Source organism: Schistocerca gregaria, chromosome 3 (genome assembly GCF_023897955.1).
Source record: "Schistocerca gregaria isolate iqSchGreg1 chromosome 3, iqSchGreg1.2, whole genome shotgun sequence".
NCBI lineage: Eukaryota > Metazoa > Arthropoda > Insecta > Orthoptera > Acrididae > Schistocerca > Schistocerca gregaria.
In genome coordinates, this window is record NC_064922.1 from 412,702,643 (window position 1) to 412,729,251 (window position 26,609).

At 39.8% G+C, this 26,609-nt stretch overlaps 1 protein-coding gene across 1 annotated transcript in view; it reads right to left on the reverse strand.

Moving 5' to 3' along the window:
- LOC126356224 (uncharacterized) overlaps nucleotides 1-26,609 on the reverse strand; it is a 184,138-nt gene that overhangs the window by 24,904 nt on the left and 132,625 nt on the right. Inside the window, exon 8 of the mRNA XM_050007043.1 lies at nucleotides 19,795-19,914. Within this exon, the coding sequence (XP_049863000.1) occupies nucleotides 19,795-19,914 (120 nt within the window). The remainder of the gene's footprint in view (nucleotides 1-19,794; nucleotides 19,915-26,609) is intronic.

A 26,609-nucleotide genomic window follows, 5' to 3' on the forward strand; every position in this document is an offset into this window, starting at 1 on the left:
TCAGCTTACACGGGACCCAAGTTCCTTCTTTCTGAATCATGCCCATAGCCTTCAGACATTTCGAAATGGCTTGCTGTGTCACTCCCACTAACTGTGCCAATTCTTCTTGAGTTTGACGCGAGTCTTCACTCAGGAATGTCTCCAATTCTACATCTTCGAAAACATTCTCTCTTCCACCACTATGCTGGTCTATGACATTAAAATCACCGTTCTTGAAGCATTGAAATCACTCATGACACATTCTATCACTAACAGCACCATTACCATACGTAATTGAGAGCATTTCAATGAGACTCACCCACAGTTTTCTTCATATTGAAACAAAACGGTAACACCTCACGCAAATGATGGGAATAAGGCTCATAAACTGACATTTTCAAACAAGAACAACATTATAATGCAGACACAAATCGATTAATGTTTGAATGAGGTTATGTTGGCTAAGGTACATGCTAACTGCCCGACATCTGCAATCTGTTTCTTCTGACCGCTACTTACAGCTGTCACTACCTATTGGCAAATGGTGGAAGCAGAGTTGTACACCTTGTACAACTGAGGTTTTACCATCATTTGCTACTACTGAGAATTTATCATCTTGAAGTAATACTGGCAACTTATAGTCTTTTATTACAAACAACTTACAGTTTATAGTAAATACTGTACTGACATATTGTTCTGTTCTTGTATTATGAAAAAGTTATTAATGGAAATTTACTGCCTACTGCCATCAATTGTATCTTATGTTACTGACATGCAAGTTGAGATTGGAACCTCATTACAAAGTGATAAGGACAAGAGATGTGGTACACACAATCCAAATATCAATATTTATTTCAATTTCAATTATGTAACACAGGTGTTAAGTATACAATCAGACAATTTATATTTTGGTCCAAAGAAATGTATACTATAGAAAAAGAAACACTATCACTTTAAATTTAGGTTTGGTGCCTCAAAGAAAACAGAGAAAATGTGTAGTATACAGCAGAAAGAGAGAGTAGTTATTGCAATTATGCCTGATATTTTATGTTTAACGATACCCAAGGCCCTTTGGGATTTTGTGGATGTGGTACAATGTGGTCCACTGTCTCACGGTCAGGAGGAATGACAAGCATTACAAATGGGTATGCATTTGTGTGGTGTACACACAAGTAGTGACTAGAATCATTACAGTTGTAACAAAATCTTATTGTTAAAAAATGCTTATGAATATGACATACAAATTCTTACCAGAATACTACAGAATGTGATGATTGTTGAGAAAGATTTATCAAGTGACCTATGTGCAATTCTAAAATTGAAGTGTTGAAGTATCTCAGTGGTCTTAGTACCATCAGTTCTCTGTGCACAGAAGAACTCTTTCTTGTCTTGCTACAGATAGTACCAGCTGATTGTAATTATCATGGTCTTCACCCTGTGCAGGGAAACAGTATTTTTCCCTGCGACAGGGAACTATTGCTTTTATGGTTGGGATTTCTCAGATATGAGAATCCACCAGAAATTGTCATGCTAATAGTGGTTAAAATACTCGAGGAAACGGAACATCCTCTAATAGTCCTCCACAATGAGAGACAAGCTATAATTTATTGATGTCAATCCACTAACAAGCTCTAGATAAGATTATTATTCTAAATTAATAACTGTGCCAATCCAGTAGCACATTATGGGTGACAAGATGACTTTTTTATGGAGTATAATTTAGTATATTTTTTAACAGGTTTTGTAGATTTCATTTATTAAACATCAAAATCTAGTGAGGATCTGTATGATTTCCTACTGTGTGGTAATGATGATGATGATGATGATGATGATGATGATGATGATGATGATGACAATGATAATAATAATAGTTGCTATTGGTTTTGTACAAGATATTTTGTACTACTTTGAATTTGCTGAACATTACAGTTGGGTTACATAATTTTATGTTCGTTAATCTTAATATAAGTGGTCAAACTCATCTCTTACTTTAACTTAAGGATTTAAACTCATCTCTTACTTTAACTTAAGGATTTAGGATAAGGGTAGTGTAGTGCCGTGAGAATTTTGGGTAAATTCTAGAGACCCTCGTATTTCTGCCATCTCGAACACACGGTATTTTAGAGATGAGTGTGGTAAGTAAAACTGTGTCTACCGCACCACAATTATGTGTGTGCAGGACGGATGTGTATCGGACGGATGATTGGCATGGGCAGGTAGTCGCTGAGCCTGCCTAAAACGCCGAGCTCACCTAATAAGTTACACGTCCAGCAAAAGGAGTAACCGAGACGGTGCGACGTCATACATTATTGTGTGAACATTTGAATGTTGTTGAAAGAAGAGAAGAGATAATTACTTATTCTTTCTCTTACTCTCTAGAGTTATGGAGAGTTGTCATGTTAAACTTTGAGATATTTCTGAATGCGTTTATTGTCAAAGTAATTAATTGTTTCTGACATTAAGAAGACATACGGGAACTTACTAAATGTCAATATTCGTCTGTCAAAGGATAGAGAGAATTTCAGTGTGTATAGTTGCTTTGTCCACTTCTGGATGATGCAGCACTAAAAAGGAACTTTGCGATTTTATGAATTTATTTTAAAATGAATAATTAATGGAATGACATAAGGTGGACAATGTCAATAAATTATATTGAAAGGCCAACAGATTATGTTGTTATAGTAAGAAAAAGATTGAAACAGATCTGATGTGACAGGTACGTCAAAGTATTTTTAAGTTTCAGTGATGAAGCAAACATTATAAATGAGTATGTATAAAGATACTGTATTAAGGGAGATGATTCCAAGATATAGAAATATTATCATATTAACAGAACTGATCCAGTCAACGGTACTGTTTTTATTGAAGCATATATGGTTATTTGAATTTAAAAGGAAAATAATAATAAAAACAATGAGAATAACAATAAATGATAACATAAATGTATATGTTTACCTCATGTAATGAACTTGGAGCTTTTTGGAAGCAAAACAAAATTATATGTGTGCTTTTAGTAGAAAGATCAGTGCCTCATTTGCAAAAAAAGAGGTTGCGGTATTGTGACTCTGAGGAAGTGTCTTTCATTTAAAAATTAGACACCTTAAAACCTTATTTTAGTGCTGTTTTTTCATCAGAGATATCGATATGGCATGCTGACACATACTGTCACAAATCAATCACAGAGAGATTATTAATTAATGAAAAAGAAAGATGAATATCAATTATGTTCCATGTACGTCATATATTAAAGAATAAAATAATTTTTATTATAATGTTTAATGTTTGAATTAGATTATTTAAGAAATAATAACACACTTACTCATTTACATTGGGTGGCATGTGTGAGGGTACAGAATTTTTGTGGAACTAAATTAGGCTTTTTCCTTCAAGAGCCTGATATGCAAAGTTTTCCATATCCTCATCATCTATAAGTGAGTAAAAATATTGTTAACTGATTTTAAGTCAAAGGTTACACATGTACTGTTTGTACTGCGCCTTTCTAAACATTTGATGTAATGCAGAAGTGTAGGTACATGTTTTGCACTGTATTATTTGTTTGGGGTACACCTTGACTGGCACACAATGCTGTGGTTCACCAGAAGGACATTTACATCACAGCAAGTATGATATAGAGTTTCCAGCTCCACACAGACTGATTTCAAGGGGCCCTCGGAGTAGGTGAAGTTGAGAACCACCAATGAATAACATACTCAAGAATATATCAGTCTAAACTCACACTGTAAAGCTCTTAGTTTCTTTCATTATTAATGATGGCTTCATCTGAAAGCATACTTGCACATGGTCATCAAATAAATGTTCATGGTCATTTAAACCAGTTAATTACTTCAAAACTTTAGAAGAATGGTCAACAAAGAAAGCCCTGAAATTAAATCTATATCAAAACTATTTTTACAAATGCGTCACCCAGAAACATCTCAATATTTCAACAACTGTATCATCTGAGCTGAAAGTTGAATAGAAGAAATTGATTATTATTCCTTTCCATTACCGAGTATATCTTTTACCAATACTAAGAGGAACTTCATTAGAGAATATTTTACTTCTAACAATAAAGAACTTCATAGACTTGGTAAGCATTTGGGTTAAACTTATCGCTACCATTAAACTTCTTTCACAAACTATAATGATATCAGCTTTGGTGTTTTCTATGAGGGCTTGGGGCTTTCGCATCTTCCCCAACATAGCTATGACTGTTAATGATGACAATATGCTCTCTTGGCCTGGCCTTGTCTTGTGTAAAAAAAGTCTCAGTCCACTGAAAATAGCTTCTATTACCCATGCAGCTGTCTCCTGTGCATAGTGGACCACTGACCCTAATTAATCCTGGCATAAGTTAAAGAATTAAAATAAAATTCCCTCCATTATCAAAATTACAAGAGACATATTATGAGAATTCTTCACTGCTTACATCAAGCACTGCTATCAGTTATAGGAACAATGAAATACTCTCAACTTCAACTGTGCACAGTTAAACACTCAGACTGGGAAGAAAGCTGAGCACTCTCACGAGTCTCGTTAAAATATTCACCAACTTCTGACTTGTCAAGGTTTGGCATATTTGCTTCTATAAAAATCCCCAAGGTGTGTCAGTTACCCATTGTGATACATTTGCTTTGTCGTCTTCATGCTACCTGACCTTGTGCAAGCCTCTTTATCAACTTCTGCAACTACATCCTATTGAATACGCTTCCTTTGCACATTTCTTGGTCTCCCTCTACAATATTTACTCTGCACACATCCCTCCAATACTTAACTGGTGATTCCTTGATGTTGCAAAATGTGGCCAATCAACTGAATGAACCCTTCTTTACGTCAAGTTATACCAAAAAGATCCTTTTCTCCTCAATTTTGTTCAGTATCTCCTCACTGGTTACATGATCTAATCATCAGCATTCTTCTGTAGCATGACATTTCAAAAGCTTCTATTATCTTCTTGTCTGAACTGTTTATTGTTCATGTTTTACTTCCATACAAGGTTGCTCTTCTGCCCAAACACCTTCAGAAAATATTTTCTAACACTTCAATCTATATTTGATGTCAACAAATTTCTCTTCTTCAGAAATGTTTTTCCTCCATTGCTGTTCTACACGTTATATCCTAGGTACTTCAGCCATCAGCAGTTATTTTATTGCCTGAATAGCAAAACTCATCTATTACATTGAGTGTCTCATTTCCTAAATCTAATTCCCTCAGGAGCAGGAGGAGGAGGAGGAGGAGGAGGAGGAGGAGATTAATGTTTAACATACTGCTGACAATGAGGTCTTCAGATATGGGGTACAACCTCAGATTAGGGACGGTTGTATCAGAAAAGCAGCCATGTCCTTTTGAATAAGTCATCCTGGCTTCTGCCTTAAGCTATTTAGGAAAATCACAGAAAACCTAAATCACAATGGCCATAAGTGGGTTTGAAGCTTTGTCCTAACAAATGCCAATCCAATGTGCTAACCACTGCATTATCCTACTCAGTAATACCCCCGGCATCACCTGATTTAATCCAGCTACATTCCAATACCATTTGATTTTTGTTGATGTTCTCTTATATCCTCCTTTCAAGACACTATCCATTCTGTTCAAGGTGTGTTCCAAGTACTTCGCTGTCTCCGCCAGAATTACAATGTCATTGGCAAACTTCAAAGTTTTTATTTCTTCTACTTGAACTTAAATTCCTTTTCCAAATTTTTCTTTGGTTTCCTTTACTGCTTGCTTAATGTACAGACTGAATTACATTGAGAATAGACTACAGCCCTGTCTCATCAATACTTTCTCAACCACGTAATCTTTTCCTCCCTTTATTTACCCCTGCTACCCTTAGAATTTCAAGCAGTGTATTCTGGCCAACATTGTCAAAAGCTTTCTCCATGCTTGCTTTTTGAGTCATCAGTCTTCTGACTGGTTTGATGCAACCCACCTTGAATTCCTCTCCTGTGCCAACCTTTTCGTCTCAGAGTAGCACTTACAACCAACGTCCTCAATTATTTGCTGCAAGTATTCCAGTCTCTGTCTTCCTCTACAGCTTTTACCCTCTACAGCTCCCTCTAGTACCATGTATGTTATTCCCTGATGTCTCAATACATGTCCTATCATTCTGCCCCTCCTTCTTGTCAGTGTTTCCATATACAATTCTGTGCACAACCTTCTTAGTCTTTACCTTATCAGTCCACCTAATTTTCAACATTTGTCTGTAGCACCATATCTCAAATGCTTTGATTCTCTCCTGTTCCAGTTTTCCCACAGTGCACGGTTCACTACTGTACAATGCTGTGCTCCAAACATACATTCTCAGAAATTTATTCCTCGAATTAAGGGCTATGTTTGATACTAGTAGACTTCCCTTGGTCAGCAGTGCCTTTTTTGCCATTGCTAGTATGCTTTTGATGTCCTAGCTCCATTCCTCATTAGTTATTTTGCTGCCTAGGCAACATAATTTCTTAACGTCATCTACTTCGTGACCATCAATCCTGGTGTTAAGTTTCTTGCTGTTCTCATTTCTGCCACTTCTCAATACTCTCACCTTTCTTCGATTTACTCTCAATTCATATTCTGTACTGATTAGACTGTTCATTCCATTGAGCAGATCCTGTAATTCTTCTCCACTATCGTCGAGGATAGCAGTGTCATCAGCAAACCTTACCATTCGTATCCTTTCACCCTGAATTTTAATTCCAACCTGGAACCTTTCTTTTATTTCCATCATTGCTTCTTCGATTTACAGATTGAACAGTAGGGATGAAAGACTACATCCCGCCTTACATCCTTTTTAATCTGAGCACTTTGTTCTTGGTCTCACAACATTTTTGTTCCCTCTTGACTCTTGTATGTGTTGTAGATTACCTTTTCTCTGCTGTTAGCTTACTCATATATTCCTCAGAATTTTAAACATCTTGCACCATTTGACACTGTCAAAGGTTTTTTCCAGATTGACTGATTCCATGAATGTGTCTTGATTCTTCTTTAGTCTTGCTTCCATTATCAACCACAACATCATAATTACCTTATCTTTTCCATTCTTCTATACATTATTCCTGTCCGCAACTTGGATGCATCAGCTGTTAAGCTGATTATGTGATAATTGTCACACTTGTTAGCTCTCGCAGTCTTCAGGACTACATGGATGATATTTCTGCGAAATTCAGACGGTATATCATCTGACTCATACAGTCTACATACCAATGTGATTAGTTCTTTCTTTGCCACTTCCCCCAATGATTTTAGAAATTCTGATGGAGTTCCATCTATCCCTTCTGCCTTTTTTTATTTTAAGTCTTCTAATTTTGGATACTAGATGCCTTTCACTTCCTTATCACTCCCGCTTCTTTTTCTATCACCTATTGACTCCTATTTCTTTTTCTGTCACATCAGTCAAGGCTTCCTCTGCTCTCTCCTTTGCATTCAACAGTGGAATTCCCATTGTTATCTTACTGTTACTGCCCTTGTTTTGGCTTTTCTCTAAGCTGAGCAAGTCCTTCTGACAATCATTTCTTTTTCAGTTTTTTCACATTTTTTGTACATCAAGTTCTCCTTAGCTTTCCTGCACATCCTATTTACTTCATTCCTAAGCGACTTGTATTTTTGTATTCCTGTATTTCTCTGGACATTTTTGTACTTCCTTCTATCATTGATCAGCTGAAATATTTCTTCTGTTATCTATGGTTTCTTCACATTTACCTTCTTTGTACCTACATTTTTCTTTCCATCTTCTGTGATTGCTCTTTTTAAATATGTCCATTCCAATTCAACTGAAGTGCCAACTGTGCTATTCCTTATTGCAGTATCTATACACTTAAGAGACCTTCAAGCATATCTCTTCATTTCTTAGTACTTCCATATCACACTTCTTTGTGAACGTCAGCCTATTTTTCATCCCAACTAAATTGTGACCTGAGTCTGTACCTTCTCCTGTGTAAGCCTTACACTTCAATTACAAGACATATAAACAAAGGTTTGCCTTATCCTTAACCTATCTTCTAATAGGAGTTGTAGGTTCAGTATTATCTAATGTGTCCCTACATTCCTCCAAAATTCAAACTGATCTTCCCTGAGGTTGGCTTCTACAAATTTTTCCATTCCCTCATAAATAATTCATGTCAGTATTTTGCTACTGCGACTTATTAAGCTGATAAATCAGTATTATTAATGTCTGTCAGCACCTGCTTTCTTTGGAACTGGGATTACTACATCCTTCTTTAAGTCTGAGGGTATTTAACCTGTCTCATAGATCCTGCATATCACGCAGAATAGTGTTATTATGGCTGGATTTCCCAAGGGTATTCCTAGTTCTCAGGGAATGTCATGTACTATGGGGGCCTTGTTTCAACTAAGATCTTTCAAGATCATTCTTCATACAGTATGGTATCTCGTATATTTATATTCACCTACGCTCTGTTCTCTTTTTATAGCACTACCTTCATGTTTACTTCTGTTGTATAGCCCTTATATGTTAACCTTCACCTTTCCACTTTCCCTTCTTTGCTTAACATTGGTTTTCTCTCTAAGGTTTTGATATTCATACAGTTTCTTTTCTTTTTTCCAAAAATTTCTTTAATTTATCTATAGGCAGGATCTATCTTTCTCCTAGCTGTATGTGCTTCAATATCCTCTTTTGTCCTCTATCCATTTCTGTTCAGCCATTTAGCATTTCCTGTCAATCTCATTTTCTAGACATTCACATTTCCTTTTGCTTGTGTCATTTAGAGCATTTCTCTATTTTCTCCATTCATCAGTTAAATTCATTATCCCCTGTGACATCCAAAGCCCTCATCTTCTTGCATTTTTTATCTTCTGCCGCCTTCACTATTTCATCTCTCACAGCTAACTACTCTTCTTCTAGTGTATTCCTTTCCCCCATTTCTGTCAACTGTTGCCTAATGCTCCCTCTGAAACTCCCCAGAAACTCTGGTGTTTTCTAATTATCCAGGTCCCATCTCCTTAATTTCCTGCTTTCTTGCAATTTCCTCAGTTTTGATCTACAGTCCATAAGCAATAAATTATGATCAGTCCACACCTACCCCTGGAAATGACTTACACTTTAAAATCTCCTTCCTTAAAATAATATAGTTTTTCAATTCAACTATTATCAGCCCCTCTTTGTTTTTATCCCTCAGAAAATTTCATTTCACTTATCAGGTCTATTTTATGACTTGGCTGAAAAACGTAAGAAGTTTTAGTCTTATATTAAATCAGGATATAAGGTCTCTGTTTAGACACTGAGACCATAATGGCATCAAAATTGAGGCCAACACAGAGAAGCCAGAAATACTAAGCATCTTTTTTCAAAACTCTTTCACTGAGGAAAAAATCTCTGTAGTTACTCCTTTGAATCATTACACAAATGTCAAAACATATGACCATGGGCTAGAAAAACAACTGAAATCACTCCACAGAGGAAAAGCCACTAGAACTGGCTACAATACGTTTCTACATAGAGAATGCAAAAGAAGGCTCCTCTTCTAGCAGCAGTGCACTAGAAGCTGCTGGAGGAGTGATGCATTACTCATGATAGAAAAAGTGCACAGGTCATTTTTATTTAAAAGAAGAGTCATCGAACAGACACACTGCTTTTACTCTGTTTAAGAATATTTTAAATTTATGAAGTGTGCTATGTAAATACTTAATGCATAAAGTATTTTATTGTAACCTTAAATAACTTTGCCTAGAAATCACTTTCAGAAGTGTACTTAAAAATTGACTCTTAAGCAAAAGATGCTTTTGTAGGCAACCAGGACAATAAATACAATACAAAAACACAATACTGTTGCCCTATATCTCTGATGTCACTATGTTATAGAATTTTGGAACCTGTGTTATGCTCTCATGTATGGGGACTGAAAAATCTCCTCTGTAGGAATGGGTTCCAGAAGCAACAACCATGTGAAACCTAGCTCACTTGTTTTTTTCATGAAGTCCAGGCAGTAGTGTATACCAGGATCCAGGTTGATACCGAGTACCTTGACTTCCGGAAGGCATTCGATACTGTCCCACACTGCCACCTAATGAACCCAATAAGAGCATACGTAATATCAGATTAGATGTGTGACTGGATTCAAGAGTTTCTAGCAAACAGGACATAGCATGTCACTCCCAATGGAGAGAGGTCTTCTGACACCAAAGTAACTTTTGGCATATCCCAAAGGAATATTGTTAGACTTTTAACAATGTACATAAATTACCTATTGGATAACAACAGAAGTTCCACAAGCCTTTTTGTGGATTCTGCTGTTATATAAACAGAAGGCTCAAACCAGAAAATTGTGACAAAATTCAGGAACTCTCGCATAGGATTTGCGCTTGGTGCAGGGACTGGTATTTCCCCTCACCATAAACAAAGGTAATGTATTGCACACAAATAGGCAGAAAGATCCATTACTGTAAGATTAAACAAATATAGAACAATCACTAGGAGCAGTAATGAACCCATTTCACATCTGGGATGACTCTCCTTGTTACACACACAGAGTGAATGCTGGATTACTCAATGGCAGCCATGCTGTTAAGTGGCTCAAGATATGCCTTATACTGGACCTTTGAACAAGCAATAATCTCACCTCTGTGTATACCCATAACTTTACGGTTAAGAAATAATTTCCTAAACAGAACAGATAGTTATTTTAACTAACTCCCCAATAAGCCTTCTGCCAATGCTTCAGTCATCTTCCAAACCTCAAACTTGACCTTAGGTGAAGGGTCATGTTGAATGTGGGCAGTATCTGGGCAGACCACAGCACTGAACCAATCAGAGGATGCTTGAGATGCACCACACAGTACCACCACTGAAAGACTTAAGCTACATGGTTCCACCGCCAGCATGACCTGAAGCTGAGCAGAGAGAAACCAATTCAACTTGAGTCTGAATACACCATTCTCCCAAGGAACCCCTTGGGCATGAGAGAACAAGCTCAATATATAATAAGGTTCAATTGAAAGTGCTGTGTTAACAATTATGACAGGAAAAATATTAGCTGCTAATGACTTACCATGTGCATTAGGAGGGTGACAGAAAATGAGTCTCTGGAAGGAGCAGAGATCAACCTTCTATGGAACATATGTATCACACATCAAAATAATTCATTAACTTGCACCATGAACCTTGTATGAAAAATGGCATGCCATAGTGATCCCAAATGTTTGCACCATCAAGATCGAAGGTGAACTCCTTGGGAGTTACAAATTGTGTGGGACGTTCAGCCAGATATCCACTCTTACAGAATGTATGTAGGATCATATTGGTATAAGGTGGTGCTGAGAACTGATGGAATGTGATGGCACGATGTGAAACAGTTTGTCGTAGAGCTTATCGTGAAACTGGCTATCATTTAAGGCATAATTGCAGATAGTTTGATAATATGTTTTATAGGCATGGAAGAAACCAATGTCCACAGATTGAATTCGTCCAGTGGTTCCAGGTGGTATGAACTGCAATGTCACACACTTTTCAGGACAGATAGTTTGCTCTTAAGGAGTATGTTGTTTATTCACATACCAGGAATCAAGCAAGTTACTGTGACCGGCTATTGGACAAAAGCAGTGCTCGTACCATAGTTGTGGTTCTCTTACACCCATTTTCCAACTCTTGCTTGCTGTGATGTAAATATTCTTTCCTGCCCTTGCATGATCATGCACATGAGAGAGAACGGGAGGTGACAGAATATGTCCAACTCCTCACAGCACAATAAATAACCTTCCAGTCAATTTACCATCCAGGTTAACAGTAAACATAATTGTATACAAATATGTTAAGGCATTGATGGTAATTGATTTTATACAACTCTCTTAGTACATCTAATTTCCAGGATTCCTATCATATGTATTCCCTGTTCATATCCCAATTTGTCAGGGATGAAAACAAGTTCATTGCTGAATGATGGGGTAAGTTTGTTTATCTCATCTACAAAATTTTAGGCCAATTCTGCAGTTTCCTGTGCACCACCAAGTTGACACTTTCTTTGAAGTTATCTTACATGTTCGAATTCTCTAGTACTGTTTGAAGTAATGCAACCATCCACTGCTTCTCTTGAAATCATTTTAATCTATGTTGTGTGCAATATGATGTGCATAATGCAGTAGGTCACTATCGTGCACATACTATAAACTGTATCAAGCATTCCTGAAATGGGCAAACACTAGTTTTTGTAAATAGTGCACCTTATCCTACCTTGAATATACATAGTTTTTCTTATGCAGTATATGGTTGTATTGACACATTCCACATCATTACAAAGTGTTGTATTCATGGTCTATGGAACAAATACTAATGTAATCTAATCTAATCGCTGTGGGCTTACCTTAAATTTGTTCATAACTGTTTTATTACTATGCTGTGGATGATCTTCCATGTATGTAATTATATTTAGTACACACTCCATAGAAGACAATTTTTCTTCACTGTGTTTCACTGGCAACAGAATTTGTCGCCATGGATGGTGAACTACATGACGATACCTGTTTCAGTACCATTTTCACTTATAAAGTATCTATACTCATCATTGTACTCCTCATATACACTGACCACACAACTGAGTGAATATCACACAACACATTCCACTGACTCATTTTGCGAAAATGCTAATATTTCATCTGCCACTTTTTCCTCACTCTGCAAAACTCCTGGGATCCATTTCCAATGAAATGTCAACTTTGGCAACTGTTGCTATAAATATAATGCAATGTTTGCTTTGTTTATCTTTGCCACTGCTCTGCTTTGTATCAGCACCACTAGCACTGTAGTACTGTTGTGACTTGCTCGTCGACTCAGCAGTTCAGCTAGGCAATGTAGCCTCATCCTGTGCTCACCATTGGATCTACATCTACATCTACATCTACATCAACATCAACATCTACATTTATACTCCACAAGCCACCAAATGGTGTGTGGCGGAGGGCACTTTACGTGCCACTGTCATTACCTCCCTTTCCTGTTCCAGTCGTGTATGGTTCGCGGCAAGAACGACTGCTGGAAAGCCGTGCGAGCTCGAATCTCTCTAATTTTACATTCGTGATCTCCTCACGAGGGATAAGCAGGGGGAAGCAATATATTTGATACCTCATCCAGAAACACGCCCTCTCGAAAGCTGGACAGCAAGCTACACCGCGATGCAGAGATCCCCTCTTGCAGAGTCTGCCACTTGAGTTTGCTAAACATCTCTGTGACGCTATCATGCTTACCAAATAACCCTGTGATGAAACGCGCCGCTCTTCTTTGGATCTTCTTTATCTCGTCTGTCAATCTGACCGGGTATGGATCCCAAACTGATGAGCAATACATTTTCTAAGGACTCTCCCAATGAATCTCAACCTGTCATCCACCTTACCAACAATTAATTTTATATGATCATTCCACATCAAATCGTTCCATACACATACTCCCAGATATTATACAAAAGTAATTGCTACCAGTGTTTGTTCTGCTATCATATAATCATACAATAAAGGATCCTTCTTTCTATGTATTCACAATACATTACATTTGTCTATGTTAAGGGTCAGTTGCCACTCCCTGCACTAAGTGCCTATCTGCTGCAGATCTTCCTGCATTTTGCTGCAATTTTCTAATGCTGCAACTTCTCTGTATACTACAGCATCATCTGCGAAAAGCCACATGGAACTTCTGACACTATCTACTAGGTCATTTATATGTATTGTGAAAAGCAATTGTCCCATAACACTCCCCGGTGGCATGCCAGATGTTACTTTAACATCTGTAGACGTCTCTCCATTGATAAAAACATGCTGTGTTCCGTTTGCTAAAAACTCTTCAATCCAGCCACACAGCTGGTCTGATATGCTCTTACTTTGTTTATCAGGTGACAGTGCGGAACTGTATCGAATGCCTTCTGGAAGTCAAGTAAAATGGCATCTACCTGGGAGCCTGTATCTAATATTTTCTGGGTCTCATGAACAAATAAAGCGAGTTGGGTCTCACACGATCACTTTCCGGCCTCCATGTTGATTTCTACAGAGTAGATTCTGGGTTTTCAGAAATGACATGATATGTGAGCAAAAAACATGTTCTAAAATTCTACAACAGATCAATGTCAGAGATATAGGCCTATAGTTTTGCGCATCTGCTCGATAATCCTTCTTGAAAACTGGGGCTACCTGTGCTCCTTTCCAATCATTTGGAACCTTCCATTCCTCTAGAGACTTGCGGTCCACGGCTGTTAGAAGGGGGGCAAGTCCTTTCGCATACTCTGTGTATTTCGTCAGGTCCAGTGGACTTTCCTCTGTTGAGTGAATTCAGTTGCTTTTTTATTCCTTGGACAGTTATATCGATGTCAGCCATTTTTTCGTTCATGTGAGGATTTAGAGAAGGAAGTGCAGTGCGGTCTTCCTCTGTGAAACAGCTTTGGAAAAAGGTGTTTATTATTTCAGCTTTATGCGTGTCATTCTCTGTTTCAATGCCATCATCATGCCAGAGTGTCTGGATATGCTGTTTCGATCCACTTACTGATTGAACTTAAGACCAGAACTTCGTAGGATTTCACTGATCTACAAAAAAAAATCTTTTTTTCTATTTCTGATAAAAAAAATATTGTGATCCTAGTTGTATTTTGAGTGCTGAATTGAAAACTGTTTTTGGTTTTTTTCTGTCAGGGATAGTTTATGAGTAATCACAATTTTATTTCTCTTTTCAGTTTCTGATATAGTGCAGCAAACGTGAGGTGAAATTCGACAAACAAATGCACATCTTTATGATGTTATACGTTCATCACATTAATGGAGGATGGGATCTAACATATAGCACAGTTACCTTTGTGTATACACTTTGAAGCATTTATTTGACTTGAGAAATTACAGAAAATTGAGAAACAATGAGCCACTGCCTTGTGATGCACATCACTTTTCCTCTGTTATTGTGAATCTTTCTTCTCTCAAATGATATTCCAGCAATAATCCGCTAACATGGAAGGTATCTACTTCCCTTCATAGCACCTTTCTATGGTAGAAATGTCTTTATGGAATCTTTCCCCATGTTCATCCGATACGTCACTACAATTCTCTGTGAAGTAGTCCAGATGAGAGTCCATCATATGTACCTTCAAAGACATGTTGCACCCCAAATCCTGATATGCTTTGATCATATCCTTCACCATTGCTTTGTAGTTAGTAGCTCTTCTTCCGAGGAAGTTTTTCGACACCATCTTGAAATAGTCCCATGTGGTTTTTTCTTTATCAGTTAAACATGCTTCAAAATTTGCATCTTTCTGCAGCTCCCTGATTTGTGGGCCCACAAATACACCTTCCTTTATTTCTGCAGTTGAAAGACGGGGGAATTTGGTAGCTAGATATGCAAACCCACAACCTGTTGGATCCATGCCTTCACAAATTGTTTCATCAGACCAAGTTTGATATGAAGCGGTGTAAGTAGTATATATTCAGGAGCTACCAGACTTTCATGTTCAACATTCTTTTCGGCAACTTTCCATCCTCGCCTAGGCCATTTCTTTTTCACGTAGTGAGAATTTCGGTCTCTAATATCCCACTTGCAAAGAAAACAGGCATACTCTGTGTAGCCTTGTTGCATTCCCAGTACCATAACAATTACCTTGAAATCTGCACATATTTTCCATTTGTGTTTATTGTATTTTAATGAATTTAACATTCTTTGTACTAATTCATAATTCTCTTTTGTCAAACTAGTGTAAGCTACTGGAGCAGAGGGTATTTTATTTCCGTTATGGAGCAAAATACCTTTCAGTCTTGTTTTCGATGCATCTATGAAAAGTCTCCACTCCTGTGAAATATAAGTGAAGTTCATCACTTTCATCAGGCCAGCAACGTCATTGCAAAATGTCAGTGCTTCGTCAGTTGAAAAATAAGAAATAAAGGCATGTTCTCTGTGCCTGAACACACTGATTTTAGTACTTTGGTAAAGTAGATTATACTCTTGTAATATTGAACCAAGCAGCTGCGCCTTTTGTTTACTTAGTCCTAGATCACGTACTCAATCATTTAAATCTGCCTGTATTAACAAATGTGGCAATGACTCACTTGTGCAGTGATATAAAGAATCATCATCTGTGATATCTTCAGTACTACTTATTTCACTGTCACTCGGAATGTGACCTCGAGCTCTTGAAGGTACTGGGAGGTTGTCAGAATGCTGCACTGCCATTCTCGCTGAAGGCAGATCTGGGTAAACAATGTGCCTCTTCGAATTTTTGTTTGTAAAACCCTGAATTTTTGTTAGACAGAAATAACAATCAGTAACATGGTCCTTAGGCTCCCTCCACACCATGGGAACAGCAAACAATGCCACATTCTCTTAACCTTTCCACCAGTGAATTAGTTTGCAGTAACATGTAGCACAACAGAAATGTGGTGCTCATTCTTTATCTTGATCTCCTACCTACACTCCAATGTAATGTTTGTATGCTTTCTTTATGACTGAAGAAATTTTCTTCCTATTTCTGGCAAAAGTGAACTTCCCACAGACGTAGCAGAAGTTGTCCGGCTTATATCGACATCCGCGACGACATGGCATTTCTGCAAATTTAAAAATACCACTTTGGTAATACATCTGTATTAAATTAATAGCAGGGAACTAGAGGAACGCTGATGTGTAAAAACAAGTAGTCGTTTTACCTTCAGCACCAGGCTCAATCAGTTTACACACAGGAACTAAAAAATTCAACTGTGCTCGGAAATATGACACACAGTTACTTGTCAGCCAAAACACCCACTCATTAATACTGAAACAAATTGCGGCTAGCACCACTGTTGTAAATTCGATGCACCTGCCCCTAGGAGGCGTGAAGCTTTACTGCTGAGGCAGCAACCAGCTGTCGCAATTTGAGTTAATGAGATGTTTCAGGTGGTCTTAATGACATAGGTGTGGCAGGGGATAATCTAATGATGTCTGATTCTTCCCCCCTGCTTTTGCATAAGAAATTATCACGTTATATTGCTACTGGATGCGGCAACATACCCATATTTCTCTATAACGTCTCTGTGTTTGGCATGAATTGTGAATATACATATATATACATATTACACAAAAAGTATCCCTGACAAAGATATTTTGTTTACATATTTGGATTTCCCACGGTAAAATGGTGTAGAAGCACATACTTTAATATCAGAAATAGAACCCATGTCAAACAGTATTTTCTGTCAAGTTGGTACATAGAATTTTACTTTTGAATTCACTGAACACTTCACGCATAGCCCTTCTTACACTAACTTTGACATTGTTTAGCTTCTGTTTGTCTGAGAGGTTTTGGCCAGCATTTAAACTTGCAGTGAAGTTCTCTTTGCTTTCACAGTAGTTTCCTCACTTTGTTGTTGAACCACAGAGGGTTTTTCCTATCCCTCACAGTTTTACTCAGCACGTACCTGTCTAAAAAGCATTTTACGATTGCCTTGAACTTTTTCCATAAACACTCAACATTGTCAGTATCGGAACAGAAATTTTCGTTTTGATCTGTTAGGTAGTCTGAAATCTGCCTCCTATTACTCTTGCTAAACAGATGAACCTTCCTCTCTTTTTTTATATTCCTATTTACTTCCATACTCAGGGATGCTGCAACAGCCTTATGATCACGGATTCCCTGTTCTGCACTTACAGAATTGAAAAGTTCAGGTCTGTTTGTTATCAGTAGGTCCAAGATGTTATCTCCACCAGTCGGTTCTCTGTTTAATTGCTCGAGGAAATTTTCGGATAGTGCACTCAGTATGTCACTCGATGCTCTGTCCCTACCACCCGTCCTAAGCATCTGAGTGTCCCAGTCTATATCTGGTAAATTGAAATCTCCACCTAAGACTATAACATGCTGAGGAAATTTATTTGAAATGTATTCCAGATTTTCTCTCAGTTGTTCTGCCACTAATGCTGCTGATTCGGAAGATCGGTAAAAGGAGCCAATTATTAACCAAGCTTGGTTGTTGAGTATAACCTCCACCCATAATAATTTACAGGAACTATCCACGTCTATTTCACTACAGGATAAACTACTACTAACAGCGATAAACATGCAACCACCGGTTGCATGCAATCTATCCTTCCTAACCACTGTCTGCACCTTTGTAGAAATTTCGGCAGAATTTATCTCTGGCTTCAGTCAGCTTTCCGTACCTATAACGATTTCAGCTTCAGTGCTTTCTATCAGCACCTGAAGTTCTGGTACTTTAGCAATGCAGCTTCAACAGTTTACAATTACAATACTGATTGCTGCTTGGTCCCCGCATGTCATGACTGCCTCACACCCTTTTGAGGCTGTTGCCCTTTCTGTGCTTGCACGAGGCCATCTAACCTAAAAAAACCACCCAGTCCACTCCACACAACCCCTGCTACCCATGTAGCCGACTGCTGGGTGTAGTGGACTCCTGACCTATACAGTGGAACCTGTAACCCCACCACCCTATGGCGCAAGTCAAGGAATCTGCAGCCCACACGGTCACAGAACCGTCTCAGCCTCTGATTCAGACCCTCCACTCAGCTCTGTACCAAAGGTCCACAGTCAGTCCTGTCAACGATGCTGCAGATGGTGAGCTCTGCTTTCATGCCGCTAGCGAGCCTGGCACTCTTCACCAAATCAGATAGCTGCCGGAAGCCAGAGAGGATTTCGTCCAATCCATAGCAACATACATCATTGGTGCCGACATGAGTAACCACCTGCAGATGGGTGCGTGCACCCTGTACCCTTCATGGAATCTGGAAGGACCCTTTCCACATCTGGAATGACTCCTCCTGGTATGCACACAGAGTGAACATTGGTTTTCTTCCCCTGCCTTGCAGCCATATCCCTAAGGGGCCCCATTAGTCACCTGACGTTGGATTTCCCAACTACCAGTAAGCCCACCCTCTGCAACGGCCCAGATCTTTCAGACTGAGGAGCAACCTCTGGAACAGAACAAGCAGCCATGTCTGGCCGAAGGTCAGTATCAGCTGGAGACAGAGCCTGAAACCAGTTTGTCAGACAAGCTGGAGAGGCCTTCCGTTCAGCCCTCCGGAATGTCTTTTGCCCCCTGCCACACCTCAAGAACGACCTCCCCTCTACCATGGGTGAGGAGTCAGCCTCAATGTGGGCAGTATCCTGGGCACCCACAGCCATAGTCCAATCGGGGGATACATGGGACGAGCTGGCCGTCCCCAACAAACCCCCATCCGGACCCCCACAGTGATGCTCATTGGCAACAGCCTCAAGCTGTGTGACCGAAGCCAACACTGCCTGAAGCTGGGAGCGAAGGGATGCCAACTCAGTCCGCATCCAAACACAGAAGTCGCAGTCCCTATCCATGCTAAATAATGTTGTGCAAAGAACGTCTGAACTGATCTACAGAGAGCACAAACAATTAAACACAGAATTTAAATGATTATTAAAATACAAGGTTGCCTAGTAAATGCAGTAATGCTGCTACTTGCGCACTGCTGACACACCGCTCAGCAGCAGGAGGAGACTATGCGATTCTACACTACTCAGGTACTAAAACGCGATGCTACAACTCTCAAGTACTACAATACGCCTGAAATGTGTGAATTAAACTATGCAAGTACCCAAAAACTTGCAAAGAAATTAAGAATTTAACTATGTAACAAATAAGTGAGCAAAGAGTATACAACTTTCTGCTCAAGTCCCACACCTTGTTGCATGGCAGACAGTATAAGGGGTGTCAAATGCTGTAAACATAATTGGTCTTTAGCAACTCCACACTCCAGGGGTTCCCTGTCAGTCTCTATCCATATTACAACTTTCCATTGGAACTTCTTATGAACTAAAGAAGCTCAGTTCATTGCTGCCACTAAACAAGTTCATTTTTTTAAAAAATGATTCGATGTAATTTTCAGGTGATAACACTTACCTCAATAAAAAGCTCACCCATACTTTTGGACCATTGATAATCAGTGTCATTTTTCCACAAAAAGAGTGTCTTTAAGTAGTAGCTTGCAATTCCTTTCCAATTTTGGACATCTCTTAGTTTCTAGAAAATGGTAAGAATAGTCCATCAGCTTATTTTCCACTATCAGATATGATAAATAAGTTAAACAAAAAATGAGGCACTGTATAAGAGAAAAAATGTTTTTAAAATAATCTAAAAATTGAATTAGAGAATAAGATTTTGCAATTTGATAGATTATCAGCACTACATCACTTACTTGCTGTGGCTAGACTGTGAACTGTACATGATACTCTTTTTTTGCATTTTTTCATACATTTACCTCACAAAAAACACTAAATTTTAATAATACCAAGAAACGATTTTTTGTAAGTTGCTTACAGTCATTCATCAGCAAACAGACATTTGGAAGTTAACAAAGACTAAAGTGAGACCACTAAACATACATGGACTGGTTGGAAGACAAGCGAGTGAATTGTGAAAGAGACTTGCAGTAGACATCTTTCCTCTATATACTTCCAAAAACTGATTTGAAATCTTCATTTCTACTTACTGCAAGTATCTGTATTAATACAAGTGTGTGTTTCTTACTAGGATAATTGGCAAATGATGTCAGATTGTTAATAAAGAGTTACTTCTCAACTGTGTAAATGATATTTAAATGTAACTAATTAATGGAAAATCTCATATAAAGATGTGAAACAATTACTAACAAAGAGATAGAGGGGCTGGCCAGTACTTACCTCAGCTCAGTACAGCCGATAGAAACACAAAAAACAACCGAAAATTTAAGTTCCTAGCTTTCGGAATAAATGTTCCTTCATCGGGGAGGAGAGAGGGGAAAGAAAGGGAAGAAGGGAAAGTGGATTTAGTTACTCACAACCCAGGTTATGAAGCAACAGGGAAAGGAAAACAGGGAAGGTAGCAAGGATGGAGACATGGTTGTCAGAGGGAAGCCAAAGATATTCTTTTCGGGGAGGAGAGAGGAGAAAGAAAGGGAAGAAGGGAAAGTGGATTTAGTTACTCACAACCCAGGTTATGAAGCAACAGGGAAAGGAAAACAGGGAAGGTAGCAAGGATGGAGGCATGGTTGTCAGAGGGAAGCCAAAGATATTCTACTGCAGGTACTGTGCCAGCTTCAAACCAAAGAGGATGCATACAGAAGTAAAGAGGTGTATAGTATAAAGATGTAGGATGAAAAGATGCATGAATGGCTAAAGAGGAAAGGGAAAGAGGAGAAGACTGAAAAGTAAATGGGAGCGAGGTTGTTTAACGTAGGTTCAGTCCAGGGGGATGGCGGGATGAAAGGATGTGCTGGAGTGCAAGTTCCCATCTCCGCAGTTCAGAGGGACTGGTGTTGGGTGGGAGAAGCCAAATGGCACATACAGTGTAGCAGGTTCCTAGGTCCCTAGAATTATGCTGGAGGGCATGCTCCGCTACTGGGTATTGGACATCTCCTAGGCGGACAGTTCGTCTGTGTCCGTTCATGCGCTCAGCCATTTCAGTTGTTGTCATACCAATGTAAAAGGCTGTGCAGTGCAGGCATGTCAGCTGATAAATGACATGTGTAGTCTCACACGTGGCCCTGCCTTGAATTGCGTATGTTTTCCCAGTAGCGGGGCTGGAGTAGGTGGTTGTGGGGGGATGCATGGGGCAGGTTTTGCAGCGGGGTCGGTTACAGGGGTAGGAACCACTGGGTAGAGAAGGTAGTCTGGGAATATTGCAGGGTTTAACAAGGATGTTACGGAGTTTAGGGGGACGACGAAAGGCAACTCGTGGGGAGAATTTTGTCAAGGGATGATCTCATTTCAGGGGTTGACTTGAGAAAGTCATATCCCTGGCGGAGTAATTTATTGATGTATTCGAGGCCAGGATAATATTGGGTGACAAGGGGGATGCTTCTGTGTGGTCTGAGGGTAGGAATATTGTTGTTGGACGGGGAGGAATGTATTGCTCGGGAGATCTGTTTGTGGACAAGGTCAGCAGGATAGTTGCGGGAGAGGAAGGCACTGGTCAGGTTATTGGTGTAATTGTTGAGGGATTCGTCACTGGAGCAGATACGTTTGCCACAAATACCTAGGCTGTAGGGAAGGGAGCGTTTGATGTGGAATGGATGGCAGCTATCAAAGTGAAGGTACTGTTGTTTGTTGGTGGGTTTGATATGGACAGAGGTGTGGATGTGATCTTCAACAAGATGAAGGTCAACATCCAGGAAGGTGGCTTTGGTTTTGGAGAAGGACCAGGTGAAATTCAGATTCGAAAAGGAGTTGAGGTTATGGAGGAAATTAAGGAGTGTTTCTTCACCATGAGTCCAGACCACAAAGATGTCATCTATAAACCTATACCAGGCCAGGGGAAGCAGCTGTTGGGTCTTCAGGAAAGCCTCCTCCATGCGGCCCATGAAGAGGTTGGCATAGGATGGAGCCATCCTGGTTCCCAAGGCAGTTCCCCTGATTTGTTTGAAGGTCTGGCCTTCAAAAGTGAAGTAATTATGGGTGAGGAAGAAGTTGGTAAGTGTGATAAGGAACGAGGTTTTTGGAAGATCTTCGGGTGGGCGTTGGGAGAGGTAGTGCTCAAGGGCAGAGAGACCATGGGTGTGTGGGATGTTTGTGTAAAGGGATGTAGCATCTATGGTGACAAGAAAGGTTTCAGGTAGGAGAGGAGTGGGAATGGATTTGAGGCATTCTAGGAAGTGGTTTGTGTCCTTGATGTAGGATGGGAGTCTGCAGGTGATAGGTTGGAGGTGTTGGTCTACCAGAGCTGAGATACGTTCTGTTGGGGCTTTGAAGCCTGCTACAATGGGATGGCCAGGATGGTTCTCTTTGTGGATTTTGGGTAATAGGTAGAAGGTAGGGGTACGTGGCTCAGGTGGAGTGAGTAAGTCTATGGAAGCCATTGTGAGGCCTTGTGAGGGACCTTGGATTTTTAGGATTTTCTGCAGCTCAGTCTGAATGGAGGGAATGGGATCCTGGGTAACAGCTTTGTAGGTTGAGGTGTCGGAGAGTTGACGCAGTCCTTCTGCCACATACTCCACATGGTCAAGTACCACAGTTGTGGAGCCTTTATCTGCCGGAAGGATTACAATAGAGCGGTCTGTTTTCAGCTGCTTAATGGCACGGGATTCAGCTGGGGTGATGTTGGGGGTTGTCGGGATGTTCTTCAAGAAGGATTGGGAGGCAACACTGGATGTGAGGAATTCCTGAAATGTCTGCAAGGGATGGTTTTGGGGGAGGGGAGGAGGATCCCTTTGAGAAGGCGGTCGGAACTGTTCTAAACAAGGTTCAACACTGGGTCTAGTATTTGGGGGCTGTGTTTGGGTAGTGAAGTGATAGTTCCAGTTGAGGTTCCGGGTGAAAGAGAGGAGATCTTTAACCAGGGCAGTGTGGTTGAATTTAGGTGTGGGGCTAGAGGCTAAGCCTTTTGATAGAACAGATGTCTCTTGAGGAGAGAGGGATCTGGATGAGAGGTTTAGAACTGAATTGAGGTTGGTGATATGTGGCATTTGACTGTGGTTATAGTTGAGATTTGGTCTGTGTGGGGTATGTGCTGGGATGGGGAGATTGAGTAGGGTGGCTAGGCTAGGTTTGTTGGCTATGAGGGGGGTTTGTTGACGGTTCTGTTGTGGTTGGTGTTTGTGAGGGATAGGGAGAGGGACCCCACTTCTTAGGTGTTGAACTAGCACTGTGGATAGTTTTTTTCAGGTGGTGTGTGGCATGGGACTCAAGTTTGCGGCTGGCTTCTAGGATGACGTTCCTGAGTGTGTTCTTCAAGCAAGGGTTTGAGAGGTGGAGGACTTTGAAGAGAGATAGGAGCTGTTGGGAGTGGTGGTTACATGAAGTAGTGTAGAGATTCAGGACAAGTTCGGTAAGGGCTAAGGATTGAAGGTTCTGGAAGTCCAGGAGAGGTTGGTGGAAGGAGGAATTGCACCCAGAGATGGGAACTTTTAAGGTAAGTACTTTAGGGGTAATTCCAAAGGTTAAGCAGGAACGGAGGAAAAGTATGTGGGATTGCAGTTTGGCTACGGTAAATGCATGTTTCTGGAATGAATGTAAATAATGTGGTATAGGATTAGGGTACATAGTGGGTAACTGGTGGGTAGGGAAATTAAATAACTAAAGTTAAAATAGTAATCATAAGAAGGAATAAAACACGGAAGGAAGGGCGAGAAAGAAAGAAATTGTGTTGGTAATGTTAAATACCAAAGAAAGACCACCAAATAAGAAAAATACAGAAAAAGTTGACCAGACCAAGCAAGTATGTCCAGATCAGGGGAAAAAGAACACACGCTGCTCAAAAACAGAGATAGCGAGTAGCGAAAAAAAGATCGCGCGTGCCGCAAAAAAGATCGCGCGTGCCGCAAAAAAGTTCGCGGGTGGTGCAGAAATGTTCCAAAAAATGTTTCCTGTGGCAGAGAAGGATAGGCAATGGCACAAAAATATCACCAGCAACACGAAATCGACGGAATTGGATGATACTCATAGGTGTGGAAGAGATTGTTGGCAGTGATTGTTGGCTGGAAAACAGCGAATAACGAACGTTAAAACTATGGAATGTTAAATAATGGAATGTTAAATAAATAAATCAATAAATAGAAAAAGAGAAGTGGACTATAAACCGAACACGACAATAGGAGGCAAATGAAACTAGCACAGTTGGTGACGAAAATATTTATTTATATACATAACACTGAAGAAGAGAAAGTGTTTAGATGACAGATGTAAGTGATAGCTAACAAAAGGGACAAAACAATGAAGAATGTGGACCATATAGGTGATCTAACTAATTAATGGAAAATCTCATATAAAGATGTGAAACAATTACTAACAAAGAGATAGAGGGGCTGGCCAGTACTTACCTCAGCTCAGTACAGCCGATAGAAACACAAAAAACAACCGAAAATTTAAGTTCCTAGCTTTCGGAATAAATGTTTTCTCATCGGGGAGGAGAGAGGGGAAAGAAAGGGAAGAAGGGAAACAACCATGCCTCCATCCTTGCTACCTTCCCTGTTTTCCTTTCCCTGTTGCTTCATAACCTGGGTTGTGAGTAACTAAATCCACTTTCCCTTCTTCCCTTTCTTTCCCCTCTCTCCTCCCCGATGAAGGAACATTTATTCCGAAAGCTAGGAACTTAAATTTTCGGTTGTTTTTTGTGTTTCTATCGGTTGTACTGAGCTGAGGTAAGTACTGGCCAGCCCCTCTATCTCTTTGTTAATACTTAAATGTAAGAAATACTGGATGAGCATTTTCCAGGTCATTCAGAATCTTCTCATGTGAAAATGTTGGACAAAATAAGTTCACTAAGACAGGCATTGCATTGGAAAGAAATGCATTTTTTACATAAAAATGCAATAACCAACTATCAGAAAGAGAAGTTTTTGCCTTGCCCTCATAAGTATGTTATAAATAAGTTAATGAACCAAAAGAAGACTATATCAAGAAATAAACAGAATTATATTAATAGAAAATCCAGAATTTAATAATAACAATCCTATGAAAAGGACAGATTGTTATTCACCATATAGTGTAAACACTGAGTTGCGGACAGGCACAAGAAAGAGACTACTAAACAAGTAAGCTTTCGGCAAAAGGCCTTCTTCTGAAATAGACACCACACACACACACACACACACAAACACACACACACACACACAAAAACCACAGTTTCTGGCTGCCAAGACCAGACTGCAAGCAACTGCGCATGGTGGCAGAAGCAATCTTGGCGGTGGGGGTAAGGATGAGACTGGTGAGAGAGGGGGAGGGATAGCAGAGTAGGTGTCAGGGATGGTAAAGTGCTGCTTGCACGAGCATTCAGGGACTTGGAGGAGTGTGGGTAGGGCAGCTATGTGCTGGTGGGAGTGTAGACATGGGTGGGGGTGGAGGGAGGAGGGAGGAGGGTGGGGGGGGCGAAGAAGTAGAAAGCCTATGTGTGCGTTGTTGGAATAGTAGGCTGTGTAGTATTGCAGTGGGAACAGGGAAGGAGATACCTCTTCTCCAGCTACAAAATTCTCCTGCTCTGCAATCCCAAATTCCTATATCCCTTTCTTACATTGAATGAGAGTAACATGCTCAATGCCACCTCAAAAAACTCTTCAACCTGTGCATCTCCTACTCCATTTTGGAACATGACTATCCACCACCTCTGCAACAGCCTCCAAACCTTCTCCACATCCCCTAATAGTTGACAAATCCTGCCTCACAGACCTATTACATTTACCACACCCATGAAAAACTTCCTCCCAACACTATGGAAAATCCAGAATCTAAACACACCTGAAACACAATCATGAACCTTTCCTCCAACAGCTTTAAGTCTGACAGATGTATCAGTCCTTTCCAAAGGCCTTACCTTTCGCTCCACTCCCAAATTTAATCATGCTTGACTTGTTAAAGACCTTCCCTCCTTCTCATGATCCCTAAGATGGAAACACTTTGTTCACTCCTCCATCCAGCCACAATACACATGCCCTCCCCCCACTGCTCCCAAATAACCTACTGTAACTTTCCAGAATATTTTAACTGCAAACCTTGCCTCACCATCATTCCCCAAATCACCGCAAAAAGAATTACAATCTGCCACAGAAAAACTGATCTCGACTTTATAATCCTACCTGCTGACAAAGGTTCCCCACTGTTGCAAGGACTCTGCCATCTATCAGATTCATCCACTCTATCACAGTGACCTTGTCCAGAAATCCAAAAGATCTCCAATCTCTTCTCAAATCCATAGGCAAATCCTAGAACCTCAGCTCTCAGGACACACTATTGTGGCCAGTTTTGTGC